Source organism: Frankliniella occidentalis, unplaced genomic scaffold (assembly GCF_000697945.3).
Source record: "Frankliniella occidentalis isolate FOCC.00 unplaced genomic scaffold, Focc_3.1 Scaffold143, whole genome shotgun sequence".
In the NCBI taxonomy this organism is placed as follows: domain Eukaryota; kingdom Metazoa; phylum Arthropoda; class Insecta; order Thysanoptera; family Thripidae; genus Frankliniella; species Frankliniella occidentalis.
In genome coordinates this window covers 264,630-285,238 of record NW_026267270.1, presented here as the reverse complement: position 1 = coordinate 285,238, position 20,609 = coordinate 264,630, and the positions used below count along the sequence as shown (strand labels likewise).

General features: G+C 35.6%; 5 protein-coding genes across 11 annotated transcripts in view; 2 read left to right on the top strand and 3 right to left on the bottom strand.

Moving 5' to 3' along the window:
• The window catches only part of LOC113211921 (zinc finger protein 436), a 7,562-nt gene extending 2,018 nt beyond the window's left edge, over positions 1–5,544 (top strand). For all 5 annotated transcript variants that reach the window (XM_026430457.2, XM_052270906.1, XM_026430459.2 and 2 more), the window contains exons 3-4: positions 58–215; positions 298–5,544. In XM_026430457.2, the coding sequence (XP_026286242.2) occupies positions 58–215; positions 298–1,684 (1,545 nt within the window). In that variant the 3' untranslated portion in view covers positions 1,685–5,544. The remainder of the gene's footprint in view (positions 1–57; positions 216–297) is intronic.
• A 161-nt stretch (positions 5,545–5,705) lies between these two features.
• Positions 5,706–7,960, bottom strand: LOC127750155 (uncharacterized). Of its 3 annotated transcripts, none has more exons than XM_052270912.1 (3): positions 7,840–7,960; positions 7,135–7,261; positions 5,706–7,026 (listed from the first exon to the last, which is right to left on the bottom strand). In XM_052270912.1, the coding sequence occupies exons 2-3, from the start codon at positions 7,198–7,200 to the stop codon at positions 6,895–6,897; spliced, it is 198 nt and encodes a 65-aa protein (XP_052126872.1). In that variant the 5' UTR covers positions 7,201–7,261; positions 7,840–7,960; the 3' UTR covers positions 5,706–6,894. The 3 variants fall into 3 exon arrangements, with proteins under 3 accessions (XP_052126872.1, XP_052126871.1, XP_052126870.1); XM_052270911.1 differs by lacking the exon at positions 7,840–7,960 and adding an exon at positions 7,593–7,714; XM_052270910.1 differs by lacking the exon at positions 7,840–7,960 and adding an exon at positions 7,497–7,702.
• On the top strand, positions 7,843–12,782 carry LOC113211919 (RE1-silencing transcription factor A). The gene is made up of 12 exons (XM_026430455.2): positions 7,843–7,992; positions 8,375–8,483; positions 8,570–8,854; positions 8,979–9,503; positions 9,610–9,786; positions 9,880–10,100; positions 10,217–10,380; positions 10,474–10,734; positions 11,191–11,374; positions 11,453–11,548; positions 11,642–11,838; positions 11,923–12,782. The coding sequence occupies exons 1-12, from the start codon at positions 7,957–7,959 to the stop codon at positions 12,257–12,259; spliced, it is 2,592 nt and encodes an 863-aa protein (XP_026286240.1). The 5' UTR covers positions 7,843–7,956; the 3' UTR covers positions 12,260–12,782.
• Positions 12,783–12,815: 33 nt separating this feature from the next.
• LOC113211920 (poly(A) RNA polymerase, mitochondrial-like) lies at positions 12,816–15,731 on the bottom strand. The gene is made up of 8 exons (XM_052270904.1): positions 15,710–15,731; positions 15,494–15,644; positions 15,296–15,407; positions 15,128–15,210; positions 14,700–15,041; positions 14,352–14,604; positions 13,712–14,171; positions 12,816–13,635 (listed from the first exon to the last, which is right to left on the bottom strand). Exons 2-8 carry the CDS (start codon positions 15,633–15,635, stop codon positions 12,835–12,837), a joined length of 2,193 nt encoding a protein of 730 aa, XP_052126864.1. The 5' UTR covers positions 15,636–15,644; positions 15,710–15,731; the 3' UTR covers positions 12,816–12,834.
• Positions 15,732–16,645: 914 nt separating this feature from the next.
• The window catches only part of LOC113211911 (prestin), a gene marked incomplete at its 5' end in the record, with an annotated part of 27,494 nt that continues 23,530 nt past the window's right edge, over positions 16,646–20,609 (bottom strand). The window contains 11 exon segments of the mRNA XM_052270905.1: positions 16,646–17,941; positions 18,017–18,143; positions 18,246–18,425; positions 18,527–18,799; positions 18,888–19,064; positions 19,192–19,357; positions 19,438–19,571; positions 19,660–19,764; positions 19,845–20,009; positions 20,114–20,292; positions 20,476–20,586. Coding sequence (XP_052126865.1) covers positions 17,823–17,941; positions 18,017–18,143; positions 18,246–18,425; positions 18,527–18,799; positions 18,888–19,064; positions 19,192–19,357; positions 19,438–19,571; positions 19,660–19,764; positions 19,845–20,009; positions 20,114–20,292; positions 20,476–20,586 — 1,736 coding nt within the window.

Below are 20,609 nucleotides of genomic sequence, written 5' to 3'. Positions count from 1 at the left end.
ATTTATAGTAGTTAGTAGCTTTCTTGTCATTAACTTATCTTGCTCTGTTTGTTATAGACATTAAACATGGATCTTGAGTCAGCCCTCGCAGCTATGAAGAAAAATCCTCGAGGTCGGCCACCAAAGAATTCATACAATCAGGAAGCATCAAGTAATGGCCTTAAACCTCGAGCCATTAGACCAAGGCCTACTGAGGAGTTATATGACTCTTGGAGGTATGAGATGTGCTAGACTGATCACTTACAATTTTCCCGCTACTGTTCATTTGCACACAGTAACCCAAAACTTTTGTTGTAGCCCCAGCAGAGAAGAACAAAATCAAATACAAGGAGCAATGGACATTCTGGCCGCAAGAAACATAAGTGTGGTTCCTGTGATGAATCCCTCTCCTGCAAGCAGAGAGAGCTCACCCCCACTTGCTGTTACAAGCCCTGGCCCAGTCCCTGCCAAAACACCACCTGAATATGAAGATGGTGATACAGACCCAGATCCAGATATGGATTTTGCTCCTATGTTTTGTGAAGTTATTGTAGGCCAATCCGATGCCCAGGGGTCTCAACCTGATTCAGAGCTCAGTATTACTCCTAGAGTGGTACTCGGATCGGCGTCGCGACTTGATAAGTGCTACCGTTGTGACCTGTGTCCCCGTTCTTACTCATCTCGGGCTGGATTGTGGTACCACAAAAAAGCACATTCAGGTGACAAACAGTATTCTTGCTATGTTTGTTTTAAAAGGTTTTCGCAGAAAAGTCACCTTGAAGTCCATATTAAATATCATCGCAGTAGAGGACAGGCACCCCCATGGGAACCAGATTCATTAGATGAGAAACCAGAAGAAGGTAATAGAGGTCCGAACTCTGTTCGTCGATCTGAAGAGGAGGAAGTTGGTGATGCAGCGGCTGTTGGTGCAGAAGTTGAATTAGAAGTCACTCGTCGCTCTTTAAGTCCAAACAAAGGTTCTTCTTCCTTTGACAATGGACGCAGAGGTAGTCCAAGGACTACACCTGTCCAGAGAGGTAGTGATATTAACTTTGCCCAAATTTTTGAAGGCTCCATGTTTAAAAAAGATGATGATGTGGCAGGCGGTGCTGCTCAAGAAGCAATCCGACATGGTTCTGCCCGTTATAATGATTTGATTATATCGGCAATTCCACCATCAATTCCAGCCTCTGAGCCGCGTACCCTTCAATCAGCACAAATTCAGGCACTTCTGGCCAAGAGCCCAAAACTGGATAAATGCTACAAATGTGAGCTTTGCTCGAATACCTATTCTTCAAGAGCAGGATTGTGGTACCACCGCAAAACTCACTTAGGAAATAAGCAGTACACCTGCAAACTATGTAACCAGAATTTTACCCAGAAAGGTCATCTGCAGGCTCACATGCGCACTCATGAAGTTGAGCATCCTTATGCTTGTACACATTGTGATGCCACATTCACAGACAGAGCCAGTTTGGAAAGTCATATGTTCACTCACACCCCTGGAGAGAAACCATTTGGCTGCCGTCAATGTGGAGAAAGATTTGAAAGGCAGTTACAGCTTATACAACATGAAAGGACACATGCTGTCAATAAACCACTCAAATGCCCACACTGTGAGAGAAGCTTTGCGCACAAGAATAATTTGGTAAATCATATGCGTGTACATCGCTCAAGTGCAGATCTTGCCAAGATTGGCCTCTGAGGTGGTAAACATTTTTAGTTTTATCTTGACAAGATGTTACATGTTGATTACTACACAGACTCAAAATTGTATGAGTATGATCCAAGGGTAAACCATTGTAAGACTTTGTGAAAATCTGCTTCTATTTCTTAGGAGATTCAACCAATCCAGAAGTATTGACTTTTGTAATGTATTGTGTTACACTTAGTATTGTTGCCTACATGTGCTGTCCTATGTAGAAAGTATTTGGCTCCTCTCTTCCTGTTTTTTTCTTTTTCTTATTATTGTTATGACTACATGTTATTGCAGATGAAGAAGCTCTCTTAAATAGAATTGGAAGAAAGCTTCTGAGAACTTAATCATGATAAAGTCTATTAATGTTTGTAGATAGAATTTTAACAAAGTTGTTGCTCTCCCGCCTTTTTTTTCCACCATTTTTTTGTTTACACCTTCTAGCAACAGTTGACGCCTACTGAACAAATGTGACCTAGGGAGTTCCATGTGAGTCCAAAGATCAGTGGCATCCAAATATTTATTGGCAGCTAAGTTACTTTTTTTTTTATTTTTATCTGTTTTATGTTAATCATAGTGTTACAATATAATACCACAAATATTATTTTAATTATTACCTTATTGTAATATTACATTACTGAAAGCTTATTTGAACAAATAATTCAAAGGACTGCATAGTACTGCTGAACAATGAATAGAGTAGAATATTCAGGAAAAGGCACCAAATAATATTAGTTTTTTACAAGTATAAATGTAGTAGTTAAAATTCTCGCCAAAAGTGAGAGATAACTGTTAAACAGGTTCCTGCAATTATTTATAATACATAAATTTTCCTAGAAGAATGTGTATTGGCCATTTGTGATCAACTCATGACCATTTTGTATTAAACATCACGCACATGTAGTAATGTGAATGTGCTTAGACTTTCCAATCCTTTCTGTAAATTTTTTGCTGTTTCAACGTGAATGTGATGTTTTTTTATGTTCTTTTTTTATGTTTTAATGTGAAGGTGCACCATAGTGGTGGACTAATAAAAGTGGATAAGCTGTTACGTATTTTTGTTGTATATAAAAGACGTTTTGTAAGGTTAATTTAAGTGTCACTTAGGCATGCTCCTCATTGCCAAATTTGGATAGACCTCATTACTGGCCAATAGATGGCAAATCTGTCCCCTTTATTATGTGCTAGTGTTGAGTCAGGTGGGGTTATGTATCCGACCAATTTGTTATGGATGACGATTACAGTAACATTTCAATCTCTTCACCAAAAATTCACCTGTGATTGGTCATCCACTTTAAACTTAACTAAATTTTGAAAAATGGGTGGTGGGTTTTATTTTTTGTGTAGGGTGATACTTAAAAGCTCTAAGCCTTAAGTCTGAGTGATAGAAACATATTTAACGTGGCTCTGCAACGAACTATTACACTGGAACTTTTAGTATTTGCCATGTAATCTGTAACAATCACTAATACTTGCACCAGAGGAAATGCTTTCTGGAGAACACTACTCCAAATGATAATAATCTTTCTGATACAAACTGTTTGTAGAACTATTTTAATTATAGCAATAGTGGATTTGTCCGGAATGTTCTGATGAACTGATCATCCCTAACATGACCTTCAAACAGGGTATTGCAAGACCCTACTCCCGTCAGATTCAGAAGTGATCATTTTATGACAAAAAATATTGCTGATGTTTCTTATAATATTTATATTTATTTTATGCCTAGACTGAGTATTCATAGAAATTCAGTTCCTTTGAGCAATAACATGTGTCAAATGTTACCTTGATATACTTTCAAAACACAAGATTGACGGTCACCAAGGCTTGCTCTTAAAATATGTGGTGGGACAAATCTATTGACTTTATTATGGTCGTTTAGGCAGGTCATGTCTCTGTGAAACCTTAGTTATACTTAGGTGTTGACTTTGCTTTGAGTGTGCCTCTTTCTATTTGGGTAGTCAAACTTTCAGTTTAAAAAGAATACCCAGTTCATATAGTGTCAGTAAAATATCTAATTATTTCTGAATTAACCTATGGATACAATTCTGTTTGTATTATATGTTAATCTTTCTAAAGGTCTTGTAAATCATATTTTAAAGTGGCCTGTGTGCCTTGATTTTTGTAGTTGAAGTTGTATTTTTTAGCAATGTTAGTGTCCTCATAGCAGGGTCCTTTGTAAATTCTAAGTTTGTAGCTGGTGCACATTTGTCAGAAATGGATCTACAGTCCTTACAAATGTTGTTTGTGGTATGTTTTTTTTTAACTTGTCATTAAAGAAGTTAGTCACTCAACTGAATAGGGCAATAATTTAAGGGAGGCTATTTGTTCCTCTTCAGCCGAGCGCTTTGCTCATCTAGAAAGACAATACAGCACAACTCAGAAAATAGAGTGTCTATGCAAGGCCTGCAACCCTCCATCTCAGGATGACTGTTACTTCACTAAAGTTGAAGCATGACCTTGCCCTCCACCTAGTCTTTTCCTGGTAGTTGTAGCATGTGGCCTGAGGCTTCTTAAAGACTTGTTGTTGAGATTGAAATGTGGATTTTGTTTTGTAATTTGAATGAGGGAGTGAATGTGTGATGAAATAGAGGCCTCTATGTTGTTGGTTTATTAACTGATTACTTTTTCCAACTGCTTGCTCAATCTACCATTGTTGTCCCATCTATTTGTCTGTTTGAAATTGGGTGTTACTATAATGGAAATTTTTAAGTAGAAGCATTGACTGATACTGAAGCGTTGATCAACAATTACTCTATGAAGGTGGTGTACACCATTATCCGTTTCATTAAGAGACAAAAAGTCTGTTTCTATTTGATTAAAAAAGAGAAGAAAGAAAGAAAGAAAGAAAGAAAGAAAAAATATTTGCCCAGTACAAATACATGCCTATTTTAACTATTCATTTATATAAAACAAGGCTACATTTTGTTTTTTGCGAAGATAGTTACTTGCCGACTGTTTAAAGAACTTTGCTTTCTTCTCTTTGTACCCCCTCTGGCTTATTTTTTTCCTTCCCTGTTTTAAAGGAAACTGTTCAAGTTGCCATGTTTTATACCTTAAATTATGAATTTTGAAATGTCAGATGACAAGCAGGTTTGAGGAAGCAAAAGGGCTATTGGCTGTGCTGTTTGGTTGATAATTGAGGGCCGTTAAGAAATGGATTGGCAAGGAGGAGCACAATGTTCCACATTTAGCTGTAAGTACTGACAGTGTTATGAGCACAATACTAGTTGGATCTATAGCACCAAATCTCATGCACTGTGCTGAAAACGTAATGAAACATACTGCATAGTATGATCATAGCATACTTTTAATTGCAGTTATTACAAGAAGTCTAGTCATTTTTGTATTAGTTGTCAATTAATTTATTCCTTGAATTAAGAAAGGAAAAAGGCCTTGTTTGTAGGAAATATAGTTTCCAAGTTTTAAATGTATTCTCTTACCTTTTGTGCTTGTGACGGATGTATGAGCAAGGTCTTTCAAGGTGCCTGAAATCATGAGACAAGTCTCATGCTGAAATGCTAGATTGAGTAAGCCTTGCTCTCTTTATCATGCAATTTCAGTAACTATTTCTGTTGACTTTCTCTTGTAAGCCTTTTGTACATTTCCACATGATTTCCACTTTCTATTTGTTTTCCTTTTTTGTCATCCTCATTTGTTAAAGTCATAAATGTTTGTTTAAAACACATCTTTAAATGGATGTTTTTCTTTTTCCTCTTCTCAAAATCTTTGTTTAATTTGCATGTACTGTAAAGTTGCATTAAAAAATTCTCTTTTGTACCACATATTTTTAAGTTTTAGCATGTATCTAGTAATTATGATTTTTTTGAAAAGGTCCTAAGTTAAAATAAAATTTATGTGATAAGACATTTATGCTTCTTTGGATTTCTCATGTCATATTCCCAAATCCACTTTTCTTTGTCCATTACAGGTGATAATTTTAATTTCTTGAATTATTGTGTAAAATTTCAACTGATGATTTGAAGGGGTTTAACCTTTCTAATGAGCAATAATAATAATACAGGGCATGTACCTCAAGCACACATTTCCTTTATCAGCCAGTATAAAAATATTACAGGTCAAGTCATTTAAAGTACACCATGATGATTGCATTCTCAGAGTCAAACAACGTGTAAGTTGTTGAATGCTTCATGCACGGCAAAGTTCAACAAAGTAAAGAATAAAATAACAGGTAAGTTGAAAAACAAACTTACTGAAGATACAATGACTAGTAATGTAAGAAGACAAAATGACAGGTAAAACAACCTAATCCTACATAGTGTAATGTACAGCAACATTGCTGAAGCATTGGAAGATCAAAAATCTTCAGACTAGCAAAAATTCAGTCAAAGTGAGATTTTTCCCATCAAGGAACCATACGTTTCTTGGAAAATGCTCCAAAACGGTTAGCTGACCTGAATAAATAAATAAACATGCCCATGTGCCGTTCAATGGAGAAAAATTCAAAATCATTTCAGGTAAGCAAATGAGTCAAAAAGAAAAAGTCCATGAGACATGATACCATATCTTAATCATAGTTCACAATATGAGTCCTCAAACATTTCAACATATTTGAATGATATCAGTCTACATCAAGAGATCTTTTTTGTACCATTTACGGATACAAAGTCATTTTTTTTAAAACTAGAAATGTATGGCACATTTGATACTTAGCTTAGATACCACTGTTTGTGCAATTTATATCTAAATACAAGTTAACGTAAAACCCACCATCAAAGACATAAATTTTTAAAAACTGAACTTTTAGAATTGATTATCCTTTAAAAAAAAAGAAACAAAGAAAACTGAGAGAAGGACTACACGTAAAGGAGTTCACTACTCTCAATTTTACGGCTTGCTACCCCAGTAGCGCCAACCGCATTAAATGCACTTCAATGCGCATTGAAATGCACATAAAAGGCGACACATTGGTGATGCTTTTAAAGCACATTATTACAGCATTTAATACGCATTTAATGCGCATTTTGTGCACTCTACTTGCATGTAATGTGTCACCAATGTGTCACATTTTATGTGCATTTCAATGCGCATTGAAGCGCATTTAATGCAGTAGCGCTTCTGGGGTAGTTTTTAACTGTTTCTGAACATCCATATCTTTGTAAAGAGTAGTAAATAAGTATACGTAACATTAACAAAATTTAAATGTTTTCAGTACACTTGCTTTTTTGTACTGCTTTTAAGAAATAAAGAATGTTTATCTAATTAATATACGATGGGTCTGCTCTTCTATATCCTGGAGAATCCTTTGGGGCAACAGGAAAACAGCACCATAGAATAAATGCAATGAATGCTACACATGTCCCAACAAGGAGTATAAAGTCTTCCACAGTCTGTAATTTAAAAACACGGCTATAAAATAACTCTTTGTATAAAACTCATTTCCACTCGGTCTAGTTTGATTTTAACTGGTAGGGAGCGAATATGAAATGGAAACTTACTGGGTCTTCTCCCAATAAGAGAGAATTTAAGAGATAGACTGCATCTTCCATAATTGTTGAAGACATATTGATAGAGCTCAGTGGTAGAAAATCACATGCTATGTCTATAATTTAAAGTTTCTTTTACCTGAAAACAAACATACATCAACGTCAGAACTTTTCCACATTAATTTCTCCTTTTAAAAAAAAAATATATGTGTATGCCGATGGGGACAAAGATAAAAAGGTTGATTAAAGGTACATATGCAACATCAAAATGTAGTTGAGAAGTAATATGAAACAAGAAGAAGTCGAGTAAACCACTAAAAGTCCCTTTTCTCGCCGGCTTTTTGATACGCGCTGATTCAACCATCATCACTTACCGAAGTGTTCATAATCTTGTTTCTTCCCATCATCACATTTCTATGACTAAGAATAGCAGACCAGGGCTGAATTGATTCCACCTATCGTAAGCTTACCAATGCAAAACGGCTATGATAGCCGGTTGGGTTGAGATCAAGATAGCTCCCGAATTAAATTACACAAATTATTGCAAAAATAATGTTTACGACGCCTAGCAGACTACATTCAGAGAGCAAATCAGCTTTATTTACAGGCATGGTTATCTACGCAATCATTATTTGCAGGTAGCAGGCGGAAACGATGCGAGAGGGGAGGTGAAGGGGCGGAGGGAGACGCGTTCCTCTCAACTTCCGTTGTACTTACGTACGTCGTTGTCCGTTGGGTTGAAGAAAAACTTGTGGCAAGGTTACGTTCTGAGTATGGCGAATTTGTAGTGCATGAATTCATTTCTTAATGTTTATCATTACCATTCAGTAAGAAATGGATGTTGCCGACAGCCCTGATGTTTTGGAAGAGGTAAGCTTCGTAAATAAAGGGTACGGATGACGCTCTTTGGTTTTCCTCCAAAGCTACGAATGGCGTGCGCTCTCTGCCTTTACAACACTTCATGCCTTCTCATCAAAGTTTCTCCCGCTAAAAGTTATCTTGTTCAACGGGGTTGAAAATGTTTGTTTACAGTCGTTCTCATGTTGACTTGAACATTTGTTTTGCATTCTTTCGGAAACTTTGCATACTCACAATTACCTCCTGTCTACCTAACCTTCATTCACTATTGAATCTTATAGCTATGTTCAAATTGCTTTTTTGCGAAATATAATAAAAAAACACTAGTGTTTTATTACGATCTAGTTTTACCACTTGCAATGATATCCTTACCTAAGCTTACCTGTCTTGTCAGGTGGAAGCTCTATTCAAGAAGCTTCAGCACCTCCCTGAAAGCATCCGTCAAAAGGCTCTTAGTTGTATCCAGAAGAAGCTGCCTGATTCAAAACTTCCTCAAAATGCAGGTTTGTTACTTTTTTGTTTGACTGTTTTCATTGACCACCACTGATTTGCTCACTAATGCATTCCTAATTGCCTCCCTTCCCCACAGATGAAACTATCTCCAAGCGGCCTGGCCCTAAATCCAAAAGGGGGGAGACTCCAAAAAAAAATAGTGTATCAAATTCAAAGTCAGAGCAGATTATATCTCATGATACATCTGGAGAGAATGAAGACATCTATGGAGATGAAGGTGAACTAACAGATGCTTCTCAAAATGAAATTGTTCTGCCACATGACAGTCCTAGTAAAGGAAAAGTCAGAGGGCTCTCCAGAGTTCGAGTCAAAAGGGAAGCAGAAGAAAGTAAAAATCCTATCATTGATGAAGGAACACCAGGTAAAATTTTATTTGATTGTCAAAGTATGGATTTATCAAATTGAAATAGGATTTCCTTCGTAGGTTCACAAACCTGTAATTTTTAAAATATGTATTTGAAAATCTGATTTGTTTTTGTGTCTAGTGGTGCTGTTGGAAGATGTAAAGACACTTCATGGACGCAGAACAAAGCGCATTAATGCTGCTAATTTGATCAGAGGCCTTAGAAAGCCAAGGGCTCAGCAATCATCTCCCAAAGGAATTGTGAATGACACCAAATCCAGAGATGTTGTGATTGAAGGATTATCACCTCTCAGTGCTCGTAAAAACATTCCTGTACCATCTGATGTTGCTGAATCTGCAGAAATACTTGCAAGCTTATCAAATGAAATATCTCAAAAGGATTTGAGCCAGGCAATAACTGTGAATGTTAATTTAGATCAGTCTGAGTGCTTGAAAGATAAGACAAATAGTCAAGAGAGTGAAGATTTGTCTAATGCTGGAATTGTGTCTACTGATGGCGAAACAACAGTCATAAATGTTAAAATTGAATCAGATACTGCCACTGATGAAGTCACGTATGAGGATGAATTAATTGATGATGAAATATATGATCCTCTTGCTACTGAGGAGGAGGAGGAGGAGGATGACCCTGATATTGATAAAGAAGGTGAGGCAAACCATTTCCAAGGTTACAGTTATTTTTAGTCAATGGTTGTTAGAGCTTTAAAAAAAGGTTCCATTTTTGTTAATTGTTTCAAAATGTCTTTTTCCAGAATATGAGTGTCATTTCTGTGATTTTAAGACCAAAACAAAGTTTTCCCTAACTTTGCATGTCAAGAAGCACAAAGAAAATATTCCAAAGGGATCTTCTAAATCTTCCAAGCCTGGATCAAAATCAACATTTCAGTGCACTGAATGTAATAAAACATTCAGCCAAGCATGTGGATTACGTAAGTCCATTTACAATTTCTAGTTCATACATAATATATTTCAAATTATTCAAATTTTTATTTTATAACTTTAATCTACCATACCTTACACAGAACTTCATATAAAGAGACATCGCAATGAAAGGGATTTTGCTTGTCCACACTGTGACTATAAGGCGTACACAAAAGTTGATTTAACGCGTCATCAAACTATTCACACGGGGGAAAAGAATAAAATCTGCGAATTTTGTGGGAAAGCATTTGCAAAAGATTCCACCCTTCGTGACCATGTCAAAGCAATACATGAGAGGAATACTAAACATGAATGTGATATTGTAAGTAATTTATTGTTTAATTATATTTTTAAATGTGAGCATGATAGAAGAACCTAATTTTTAGGATTGTTTTATCATAAGAGTTTTGGGTAAATGTTGTTAAATTTTTCCTGCAGTGTGGTTTTGTTACACATCGCCCTAACAATTTACGTGTTCACATACGTATGCGCCATCATGGGGAATATAACAATCATGTTTGTCCAGTTTGTGGTGCCAGTGTGAAACAGAAGAATGCTTTCTTAGAACACATGCGTTCTCATACTGGTGAAAGACCGTACAAGTAAGTAAATCATCCTCAGAACATTTCTTTGAGTAACAGAAGCTTGCAGTAGAATGTATGAAGTAATTCATATTCTCATTTGTTATTACGCAGGTGTGAGGAGTGCACAGCATCATTTGCCTGCCTTGCAAGGCTGAATGTTCATCGAAATGCAGTTCATGGAGAGCGTCTATTTAAGTGTGGAGACTGTGACAAAAGTTTTCAAACGAAGCATCATCTTTTAAGACATCACGCTATCCATACAAAAGAACGCCCTTATGCTTGTCCATTCTGTTCTTTTGCTTGCAACACGCAAGGAAATATTGCAAAGCATGTGCGGTCCATTCACAACTGTCCTGATTTTTCCTACAGAAAGTAAGTGTTTTACTTATCAAAATTAATCTTCTGACAGCTCCCTCAGTTGATATCCAATCATAAGCGCATCCATGTAGTTTTTATTTTTCTGCACTTAAAATTGGATTACCCTAAATGCCAGAATATAGGGTAACACCCTCACCCTCTTTTCCCTCTCTCTCTCTTTTTAATTTTATTATTTTATTTTACATAAGATAAGGGGAGAGCATTTACTATTTGAGTGTATGTATCATTAGACGCAAATATCTAAGCAGATTGGACTAAAAAGTAGGGTGTCTCAAGCCAATACATGAAACTGAATTTTTCAGTTTTGACTCTTATAATAATAGGGGTTTTCTTACACGATTTTCTGATGTGCTGGTATTTTTTCTGGTATATGCTTCTTTAACTAAGCTTTTTTAGTCGTTGCCCACTTCATATCCATGTGCAACATATTAATCAGTTGAATTTATTTAGGTATAAAATCATGCAAGAAAATGGAGGTCAGCCTCGTCAAGTTGATCCAGAATGGGTAAGGAAAGGTGAGCAAGTCACCAAAGAGTACCTAAATAATTTGTCTGAAAAACTTGGTCGTCCTATCACCCTAGATGAATTATGGGATAAGGAAAAAGAGTTGCAGAAGAAAAAGGAAGAACAAGAGGTACTATTCATTCTCGCTTCTCTTTTTTCCTTCAGATTGTTGTGTATTGGGTATGTAATATTTTGTTTGCTATTCCAGAAAACTCGTCAGGCACTTAAAGATCAGAAAGCAGCAAAAGCAGAAGCTGCTGGAACTGCTTACATGTCCAAATCAAAAAAACGAGGCAACAGGAAGGTAAATTTTATTTCTGTTTTGTCTTGATTTAATGAAACTGTTTTATTTCCAGTTTTATGAAGTATATCTACTGATAATTTAATATTCATTTAGGGCAAACAAGGCAACAGAGATGGATCTCAGGATGATGCAGATGATCCAGCATCAATCTTGATCTCAGATGTTGATACAGATGGTGAAGGAATACAGTCATCTGACTTGCCGTTCTACAAGCTAGTCTCTCAGGCTGGTAACATTCAGCTCTGTCTAGAAACTGATGAAGTACAGGTTTACACAGGGGATGCCACAAGGTATTTATTCCATTGGAAGTAGATTTCTTATTGTACGTACATTCCAAAATGATCCAAACTTAAGCAAAATTTTACAACTTTTAGGGAGTTATCTCTTCTTCAAATGAAGAATGACGAAAACTTAACTACCAGTGATGAAATCCAGACGATTCAGGGCTATATGAATGAGCATGGACAATTTGTTCGTCTTGATGAAGGCTCTGAAGTGAATGAAGACAGTTCTACTGTTGTTGTTATCATTGACTCTGAACTGAATGAAGGCTTGACTCCTGAAGTGGCCGATGTTATGGAAGTTTCATGTGAAGAGGATGCCCAGATAGGGTCAAATAAAAGAAGTATAGAATGTGATGTTCCAATGCAAGACAGTAAACGGAAAAAGTCCGTGATCAGAATAATAAAGCAAGAAATAACTGATGATTGAACACAGATGTATGATTGTAAGGCTACTTTACCTAGTTGTTTGTACCTCATTCCAAAATACTTCGCATATGGTACATGTACTATCTTCTTCATTTAATGCAAGTGTAAGAATCAGGCAACTTTATATGCAAGTTAGCAAATGCACGATCACCATCGGTTTTGTAATCAAGTTTTGGTTTTGTTTTACCCCTCATTTTATTGTAGATTGTACAATTTAATTAGTTATAATTTGTAGCAATGTCAGTTATTTGGTTTTGAGGTTGTAGTTTAGAGGGTGTACTCTGCATTTTTCAGCTCTGGGTGCGTAGCATGAAAAGATGCAGAAAAAAGTACACTGTTTTATCAACATTTTGAAGTTTTTAATGTCCTTTTACAAAAAACAAAAAAAAAGGATAAGAATTCTGAATCCCCTTGACAATGTAAGGGACTTATGTTTTGGTCATAAGAGGTAGTGTGCAAAATCATAGTTGATCTATTACTTTGATTCATTTTATTTGCTATGTGAAATAAAATAATGAAGTGTTGTTGGTTGTTTCTTCATTCATCACACGACATACTTCCATTGGCTGCACTATTTTATTTTAAAATTATTTTATCATCAGTTAAAAAGTTTTTGGAAAACTCAGTAATCCATCTGCCAATAACAATTTTCACAAATGACATACAGGAATTAAAATGCCCTTGTTTTCCTTCAGTTAAATTATAAAATTGAACACACAGCTTTCCTTTACAACACATTAATCTACATTCTAAATGGAAGTTAGAAATGGCAACATTTGTTTCAGCAATATGTGATGAAACACATGACTCATCATGAAATGACAGGGGGTTTTGAAAACAAATACCCTTTAATTTAAGAAGTGCTTGAGCCTTTTTCCTTCCATTCCAAACATCTTTTGTTCCTTGACAGATCATCACAGTAGTCTGGTTTTCCTCATGAACATCCTGCGCAAAATCAGTTTTGCAAACTTTGCTTTCAACAACACTGTCGCCTACTATTGTCTTTTCAATTTTAAAATAGAGGAGTTTCTCTAAAATGGTAGCGATAAATCTAGTGCTTTTTTCCATAAGATTTCCTTGAAAATCTGCAGGCATTTCAGAGGAAATTGATACAACAGCCTTAGAAGAATCAACATTTCCTCTACCTGTTGAACCTTTAGCTGGTGAGTGTTTAGCTGAGTTTGGTAAAGGTTGATTCGGTTTTAATAGCTGGTGAAGAAGAGTTGACTGTGACTGATTAATGTCCATGGCTGTAGCACACAGTTCAGCAGCAGCCTTGCAGGCACATGTAAAGCTCTGAAGAACCTCCTTTGTAACCCTTCCTGTTAGATTATGATTCAGTTTGAATGGGTCATGAATCACGACACACTCATCAGGCTGAGATACAGAAATATCAACTGATTATATTAGGTCTTATTTCAAGTACATAGCATCAACTTCACAACCAACCTACCTTACACAGAACTTCAATGGGGTTTCTAGCAATATGAGTTTTGTAACATTCATATGCCTCGGGGAGTTCTATTGGATTCTCTTCAAATATTTTCCTACTGATTAATTCACCCGTCAGTACACTGATGACATTTGTTTCAAATGGTAACTGAGCTACGTATTCAAAAAAGCTTTTTAGTAGCCCTGGCATGGTAAAATTAGGTGTGCTTGGCAAATCGAGAGTGATTGGAGAAGTGTTGAAAGCACATCTCCAACCTTGAACATAGTAGAGCGGATCATTTTGATCAGCTGTATTGAGTAAGTCCTGAACTGGTGGGACCACTTTGTTTCCCTTTGAATCTTTCAGAGAAAGTATGAAGCTCAGACTCAGCATACATAATGCAAAGTTGGAGAATTTACTAGTAGAACAAAATTGATGCATACGAGACCAGTATTTGACAAAGAAAACTAACTCAAAAAACCTGAAAAATTAAAATACATGTTTTGGTCAAAAAAAAAAAAAAACATTAAAAATGAGATTTAAAAAAAAAAAAAAAAAGCAGTTAAATTACTAAGGGTTTCTCAATGTACACATAGTTCCACATACACAATTACTAATTGAATGTTTCTATTTTCATTTCAGAACACTTCTGTTTACTTGCCTTTCATTCATTTGAAGGTAGTGACGTAAAAGGCCACTGTTGCAATATCCAACCGCATCTCTGAAGCTTAAATCACAAGAGATACCGGAAGCTTTGTGAACAAATTTGATTATGGGTGTTTTGGCACCTTGAATTGGAACTATATTTGTAAATATATCTCCTCTTCGATAGAGACAGCTTTTGGCTTTGTCAAAAATTTTCTTTGCAGTGTTTTGAGTTCCTTCCAGCAAGAGACAATTTGATTGATTGATTTCTGAAAATAGATTGGTAGACAGAGTTCAACAATTAAATTGGTATAGCAACATTGCAATAGGAAACCAGTAAAAATATTTTAGAACAATTATAAACCTAAGTCAGCAAAGACATCAAGATCACTGTCTTTGAAAGCGAGACCAGTAGTCATTGATCCAAAAGGATATAACTTGCAACTACTGAAAACTGTTTTCATAGCAAGTTCCAGATCATAACAAATCTTTTGCATGATAGAATGGCAATTCTCATTCCCTGCTAATAATAAGCTCTTCAGTGTTGAGAATTGATAAATGATTGGTGCAGGAGCAGAAATGGCATTTAAGACTTCATTGTAGTCTAAGTTATTCTTTGTCTGTGATGGCTTTGCATTTTTAAGGATATTATCAAAGCTTCTCTTCTGCCCTTGTCCATGACCAACTCCTGAGGATCCAGGTGAATCTGTTAAACCATAGGGAGGTAGTACAAGTAAAAACATGCTGTAATAGGGTTACTAATATGTGTCAGTAACAGACTTAAAGTATTACTTGAAATAAATTTTCTGCGGTTCACCTCTAAAACTTTGTTGTTAATAATGTGTTTATGTTTAAGAGCTTCATCACACGATATCCTGAAACACCATGCGAGTAATACAGTTATCTGTTAGCTAATTAGTTAAATAAGAATTCTATAGGGTACGGATATTTTGAACTTACTTATCAACATAGTTTAAATAAGCTTTACTTCCATACACCTCAATTTTAGATATATCTCCAAACTGACCAAATCTAGAGCGAAGTTCCGCAGCTTTGATATTATACGGTACACCTACAAGGCACAATGGGTTATGGTTAGAAAAGAATGAATGGATTAGAACTGTATGAAGTAAGAATAAATAGGCTGATTTGGAACACCTCTGATAAACAATCCAGTTTCTTCTAATTTTTTCTTCTGTTCCAAATTTGTTTCTATAAGCTTATGCTTCTTGCCAAGTATATGAGATTTGTAGCTGTCAATGGACAATGTTAAACCGCAGGGTTCACAAAACTTCGTCATTGTAAACGACTGTAACAAAAGATGTGCAAAATAATAAACATGTCTCCTGGTTCAGAGAAGCATGAAACATTCACATTTTCACGATGCAGTGAGCTGTATGATTCAAAAGTTCAAAATAACATATTTTCTTTCGCTCATCTGAATAACTGATAGTAATTCATGTAGTAATACTTGACTTTTACAGACGAATGAAAATAAGTACCTCAAATTATGGCTCACGAATTGTTTTTTGGTCTTAACGTCTTAACAAGTACAAGTGTCGTGTTTTTATTTGGATTGTTTGCTTGCTCAAGCTCAAACAGGTCATGTAGCCTCCTAAGCCTAGTCTGGTCTGGTACAGCAACATTCAAAAGCCGTTGAAACTGCATTGGAAAGGACTAACTGAAAACTATTTATTTTCTTTAAAATTAATAAATTCATTCTTATCGTTTAGATGCATTTAATGTATTACAATGCATTGCGATTTTCGACATTATGTGTGTTGCGAAGATGGCAACACTACAATTTCAAGGAGCGCGAGCGAGCACGGCGGGACACATTTGAATTAACCGGCAGGGCGTTACTGCGGTGAGAAAGCCTGGCGCAAGCCTGGCGCTGGCGCTAGCTCTGGACACTTTTTGCCAGAGAAGTTATTATAACATTTACATAGGAGATTTAAAAAGAGAAAAAAAAAGGAAAAACCTTTCAACTGTGAATTTTCTAAAAACATAAAGCAACAAAAATAAAGCAGGGGTTCAGCCCCCTTCTCTGACATTATAATCTAATTGAGATTTCCATTAAAAACTTTAAAAAGATAACTTTGAACTGCAAACCATCCAAAAAATGGATGCAAAATCAAAGTGGCGGTGATGTCCGCCATTTTATTTGTAACATATAGAGCAGAAAAAAAAAAGCACGCTAATATGATGTTGAAGTAAACTTGAAGACGAAAACGTCAGCTCACACCAATAATCCAATCGCAAGGAAAACTAAATTTCAAAACAGAACTAAAAGCCAAAAAATGCAATCCGTTCCTGTTAAATGTCTTTATTACTTCTAAAATTTCCATTCCTCAAGGCACAGTATGTAAAACAATATAACATCAACACATACTTTAAAAAAATAAAAATAGCACAGCCATTTCCAGCTGGACCTACTGCACCAGTCATTCAGATTCCTATAAATAACAGCAATAAAACATGAAACCACCATCTTCGACACAGTGGTTATAATTTGCAGCACCACTCTATTTGTCAATCTGATGGACCAACTATTTCAAGACAAGACTATGATTTAAAATTCACAGCATTAGTGTGGTATTCAGACAAGTGAGAATTAATACTGTTTGGAACAATACATACATTTAATAAGATACAAATGCTGTGATTTAACGATTTTGTAGGGAGCACAAAAATGGGCATGTCATTAATATTATGCACCATAAAGTACTACAAAACCTCACTATAGAAGATGACAAAGGAAACACTCCACCCTGAATTCCGTAGGAAAAAACGCGTGCTATGAGACTAGAAAACTGGTCCACACTGAACTTATAAATCTCTTTTAATTTCAGCACAATACCAGCATTTCTATGTACATGCAAATGGCTTGCTAAAAAATAGATAAATATGCAGATCAGCTTTAACAACAATAAACAAACTGTGCCCGTAACAAATCCACAGCCTCTGAATAAGTATTAAACAAAGATTTTTTTCACACTGTTTGCGATGTTTAAGAACAATAGCCACATAAAGATAATTAAGTGAGCACAACTATGGTTGTCTGCAACTCAAAGTAAGTTCTGGTTTTAAGTGAACCAACCAGTGAGAATTTTTTTAAATTAGTGAATCGATGATAGCAAACTTCATATATGGGTCAGTTTTAGGATAACATTTTGATTAATCTGGTACAAAAATATAAACATTTCTGATGTACATATCTTTTTGATATCATTTCTCACTATAAGCATTCCATACGGAAGAGAAATAAAAAATCACACAACAACTCTACAAAAACATTAAGTCCCAAGGTTCACCAGTTGATTAAATTGATGTACGCATTTTCTTTAGCAAATTTACTAAATCACAGAGAGAAATATAAATAGGAAAATAAATAGGTACAAGAAACCCACATTTGCATATGTCCTACAAAGATCGTTGAATTAGAACACATGTGACAGATCCAAAAGAGAGCCACGTATTATATTTATCACAACATTACTGACTGCCTTGATATAAACACAACAGCATCATGAACTGAAGAAAATAAGTACGAATCAGGGAAGTCTTTAAAAAAACTGCATTTATTGAAGCTTTCATACACGTTCCCTAAAAAATCAAAGTTTGAATTAGTAGTTGGGGTTATATATATATGACAAGGTAGGCAAGCAAGAAAATACTTACATGAACAGTTTGTTAGGCACAATATACGGCCTTGTTCTTGAATGTCTTTGTGTAAAGAAAGTAACCCTTTCACTGATGATGGATCAACAAAGGAAACTGAAACCATATCCAGTACCAAACATAATGGCTGGAAAACAACATATTAATTTACATAATGTACCACAACGTAACCTGTGATTTTACAGTGAATTGATATGTATTCTCTTTTAAGTATTTAGTATTACTCTACCTTTGAATGATTGTTTGTTTCAATTGTTGTTGGATTGGAACCAATATGATTGTCATGAAGGGCTTTATCATGTTTTCCCCCTTCCATAAGAGATAAGATTTTATGTTGAAAATATTCATTATTTGCAAAGTGCAACCCACCAGCAATTTGAATAATTCTCACACCAGGAATTTCAACAGCCTTTAAACGAAAGATACAAATAATTTCCATGCACCATAAAACTGCCCCCAAATTCCGTTTTTCTTCATTTGAAATAAAAGGAAAAAGAAAGAAATACTTACAGATTGATAACATTTGATGTCTAAATATAGTTGAGTGCCCGGAACATTGCCAAGTACTCTGAGAAGTGGCTTTTGTCCTCTGATGACTAAGGTCAAAAGAGATAGGGAGACTCCAATACCTAGGCCATAGTCAATGTCAAGGAGAACAACTCCAAGAAATGAACCCAACCACACTAATGCATCTGCATGGGAGTGCTTCCAAGCTTGATAGAGATCTTTCACTTGCATAATCATGCCCTTAAGGGCCACAACAACAATGGATGCTAGAACACACTGAGGCAAAATAGTGTCTATTGAGTTAAATGAGTTATTTTCTTGAAAGCAGACAAAAAAAATGCACACACACAAAAAAACAACTTACATTTGGCAAAGGCTGGAAAAGTGGCCCAACAAAGAGGAGTACAAAAAGAAGTATGAAGCATGAAAAGAAACTGGCAAATTGTGTCTTTCCACCAACCTTCAGCTGAATCATGCTCCTTGAAAGTGATGCAGCTGTGGGGACGCATCCAAATAAAGACCCAAACAGGTTTGCACACCCCTAAAAAGAGAGAGAAGAACATATAAATTAGTTTAACAAATTTTATTTAATTTCTTTACTTTCATGAGAAAGCAAAATTTAAAAATTAGCATTTAAGAGGTATCACTGGTAGGTACCTAGCACTTACCCCAGCCAAGAGTTCTTGATTTGCCACTACAGAATAGTTCCCAGCTTTTCGTGCAAGAATTTTGGCCATTGACATATTTATGGAAAAGGCCACGAGGCAAATAACCAATCCATCAACAAGAAGATGGGGGAAAAGAGCTAAAGGTGGAATTTCTGGTAATGGTAACCTATGGTAATGCAATCTTTCATGAAGAGCAATTTCAGGAATAAAATAAGTCATGTAGTGAGGTTACTGAGAATTCCTCACCCTGTTGAGACATGGCCAATTGTTTTGACTTTGTAAAATTCTTCAAATCCTGCTAAGTAAGAAACAGCTGTACCAATGATAACAGCAAACAGTTCTATTGGTATAGGAATTGGAAGCTTCTTTTCAATACGAGGCTAGAATGTAAAAAAAAAAGACATCAGCCAGTCCTTTAAACAAATAAAAATAATTAGAGGAAACAAAAATTTAAATAATTTCACTTACTTTTACAAGTTCATTCCATATAGTTAAGATGACGATTGTGGCAAGAGATATACCAACAGTCACAAGATTCGCCTCTGTTATGTGGAAAAACAGATCATAATAAGACTGAAAACCAAAACCCCAATGTAAATAGAGTGCTTTCACATCTACAGTATAAGCAAGAGTCAAAACATGTCTTCACTCACATAGATAATCTTTAGAGCTCCTGTGCGCCTAGGTAATTTGATTCCGAAGAATTTGCTAATTTGAGAAGTGATTACATGAATCGCAGCTCCTGTGGTGAATCCACTTACTAACGTTTCCGATAACAGAACACTTAATACACCCATTTTAAGAACTCCCATTACCACCTGGAAATAAAGTAGAGACAAAACACTTACCAGAGGTTAGGCAGGAAGGTAATTTTTTTTTTTCAGTTTTTAACTACATTGCTGAAAAAAGAAAAAAACCATACCTGCCAAAACCCCACAACAAAGCAAACAGCTGATGCTACTTGGGTTGGTGATAAACTTGAGTGATTTTCAGCCATACTTATTCCCACTAGCGTAAAATTTGAATTATTTGGATTTTTTTCTGTTTCTGAATACATTAGAACTGCTTTACTTGTCATCATACACACAACAGAGAAAGTTCCTGAAAAAATAAATAAAAAATTGTTGATTATTGTTAAATTGCAAGTTCAGGTAAGATAATTAACAAGTTGACTGCAGCATAACCAGCATACCCTGGACATAGCCGGAGGGCCACGTTTTTTTTCTTTTTTTTTTCTTTTTTTGTTTACTTCACATTTATAAATAACCATGCATATTTTCTCACCTATTGATAAATGTCTTGAAGTGCCCATTAAAGCATAAATGAGGACTGGAAAAAACGCCATATAGATGCCAACCACTGGAGGAACCCCAGCTAGCATAGAATATGCAATACCTTTTATCAAAAGAAAAAAAAAA

Coding starts and splice junctions, on each gene's coding strand:
- LOC127750155 (XM_052270912.1), bottom strand. CDS start 7,200: ATGTCTTCAACAATTATGGAAGATGCAGTCTATCTCTTAAATTCTCTC. Junction 7,027..7,134: donor TCTTATTGGGAGAAGACCCA/GTAAGTTTCCAT, acceptor TTTAAATTACAG/ACTGTGGAAGACTTTATACT.
- LOC113211919 (XM_026430455.2), top strand. CDS start 7,957: ATGGATGTTGCCGACAGCCCTGATGTTTTGGAAGAG. Junction 7,993..8,374: donor GCCCTGATGTTTTGGAAGAG/GTAAGCTTCGTA, acceptor CTGTCTTGTCAG/GTGGAAGCTCTATTCAAGAA. Junction 8,855..8,978: donor CATTGATGAAGGAACACCAG/GTAAAATTTTAT, acceptor TTTTGTGTCTAG/TGGTGCTGTTGGAAGATGTA.
- LOC113211920 (XM_052270904.1), bottom strand. CDS start 15,635: ATGACGAAGTTTTGTGAACCCTGCGGTTTAACATTGTCCATTGACAGC. Junction 15,408..15,493: donor AACTGGATTGTTTATCAGAG/GTGTTCCAAATC, acceptor TGTGCCTTGTAG/GTGTACCGTATAATATCAAA. Junction 13,636..13,711: donor CCATTGAAGTTCTGTGTAAG/GTAGGTTGGTTG, acceptor TCTGTATCTCAG/CCTGATGAGTGTGTCGTGAT.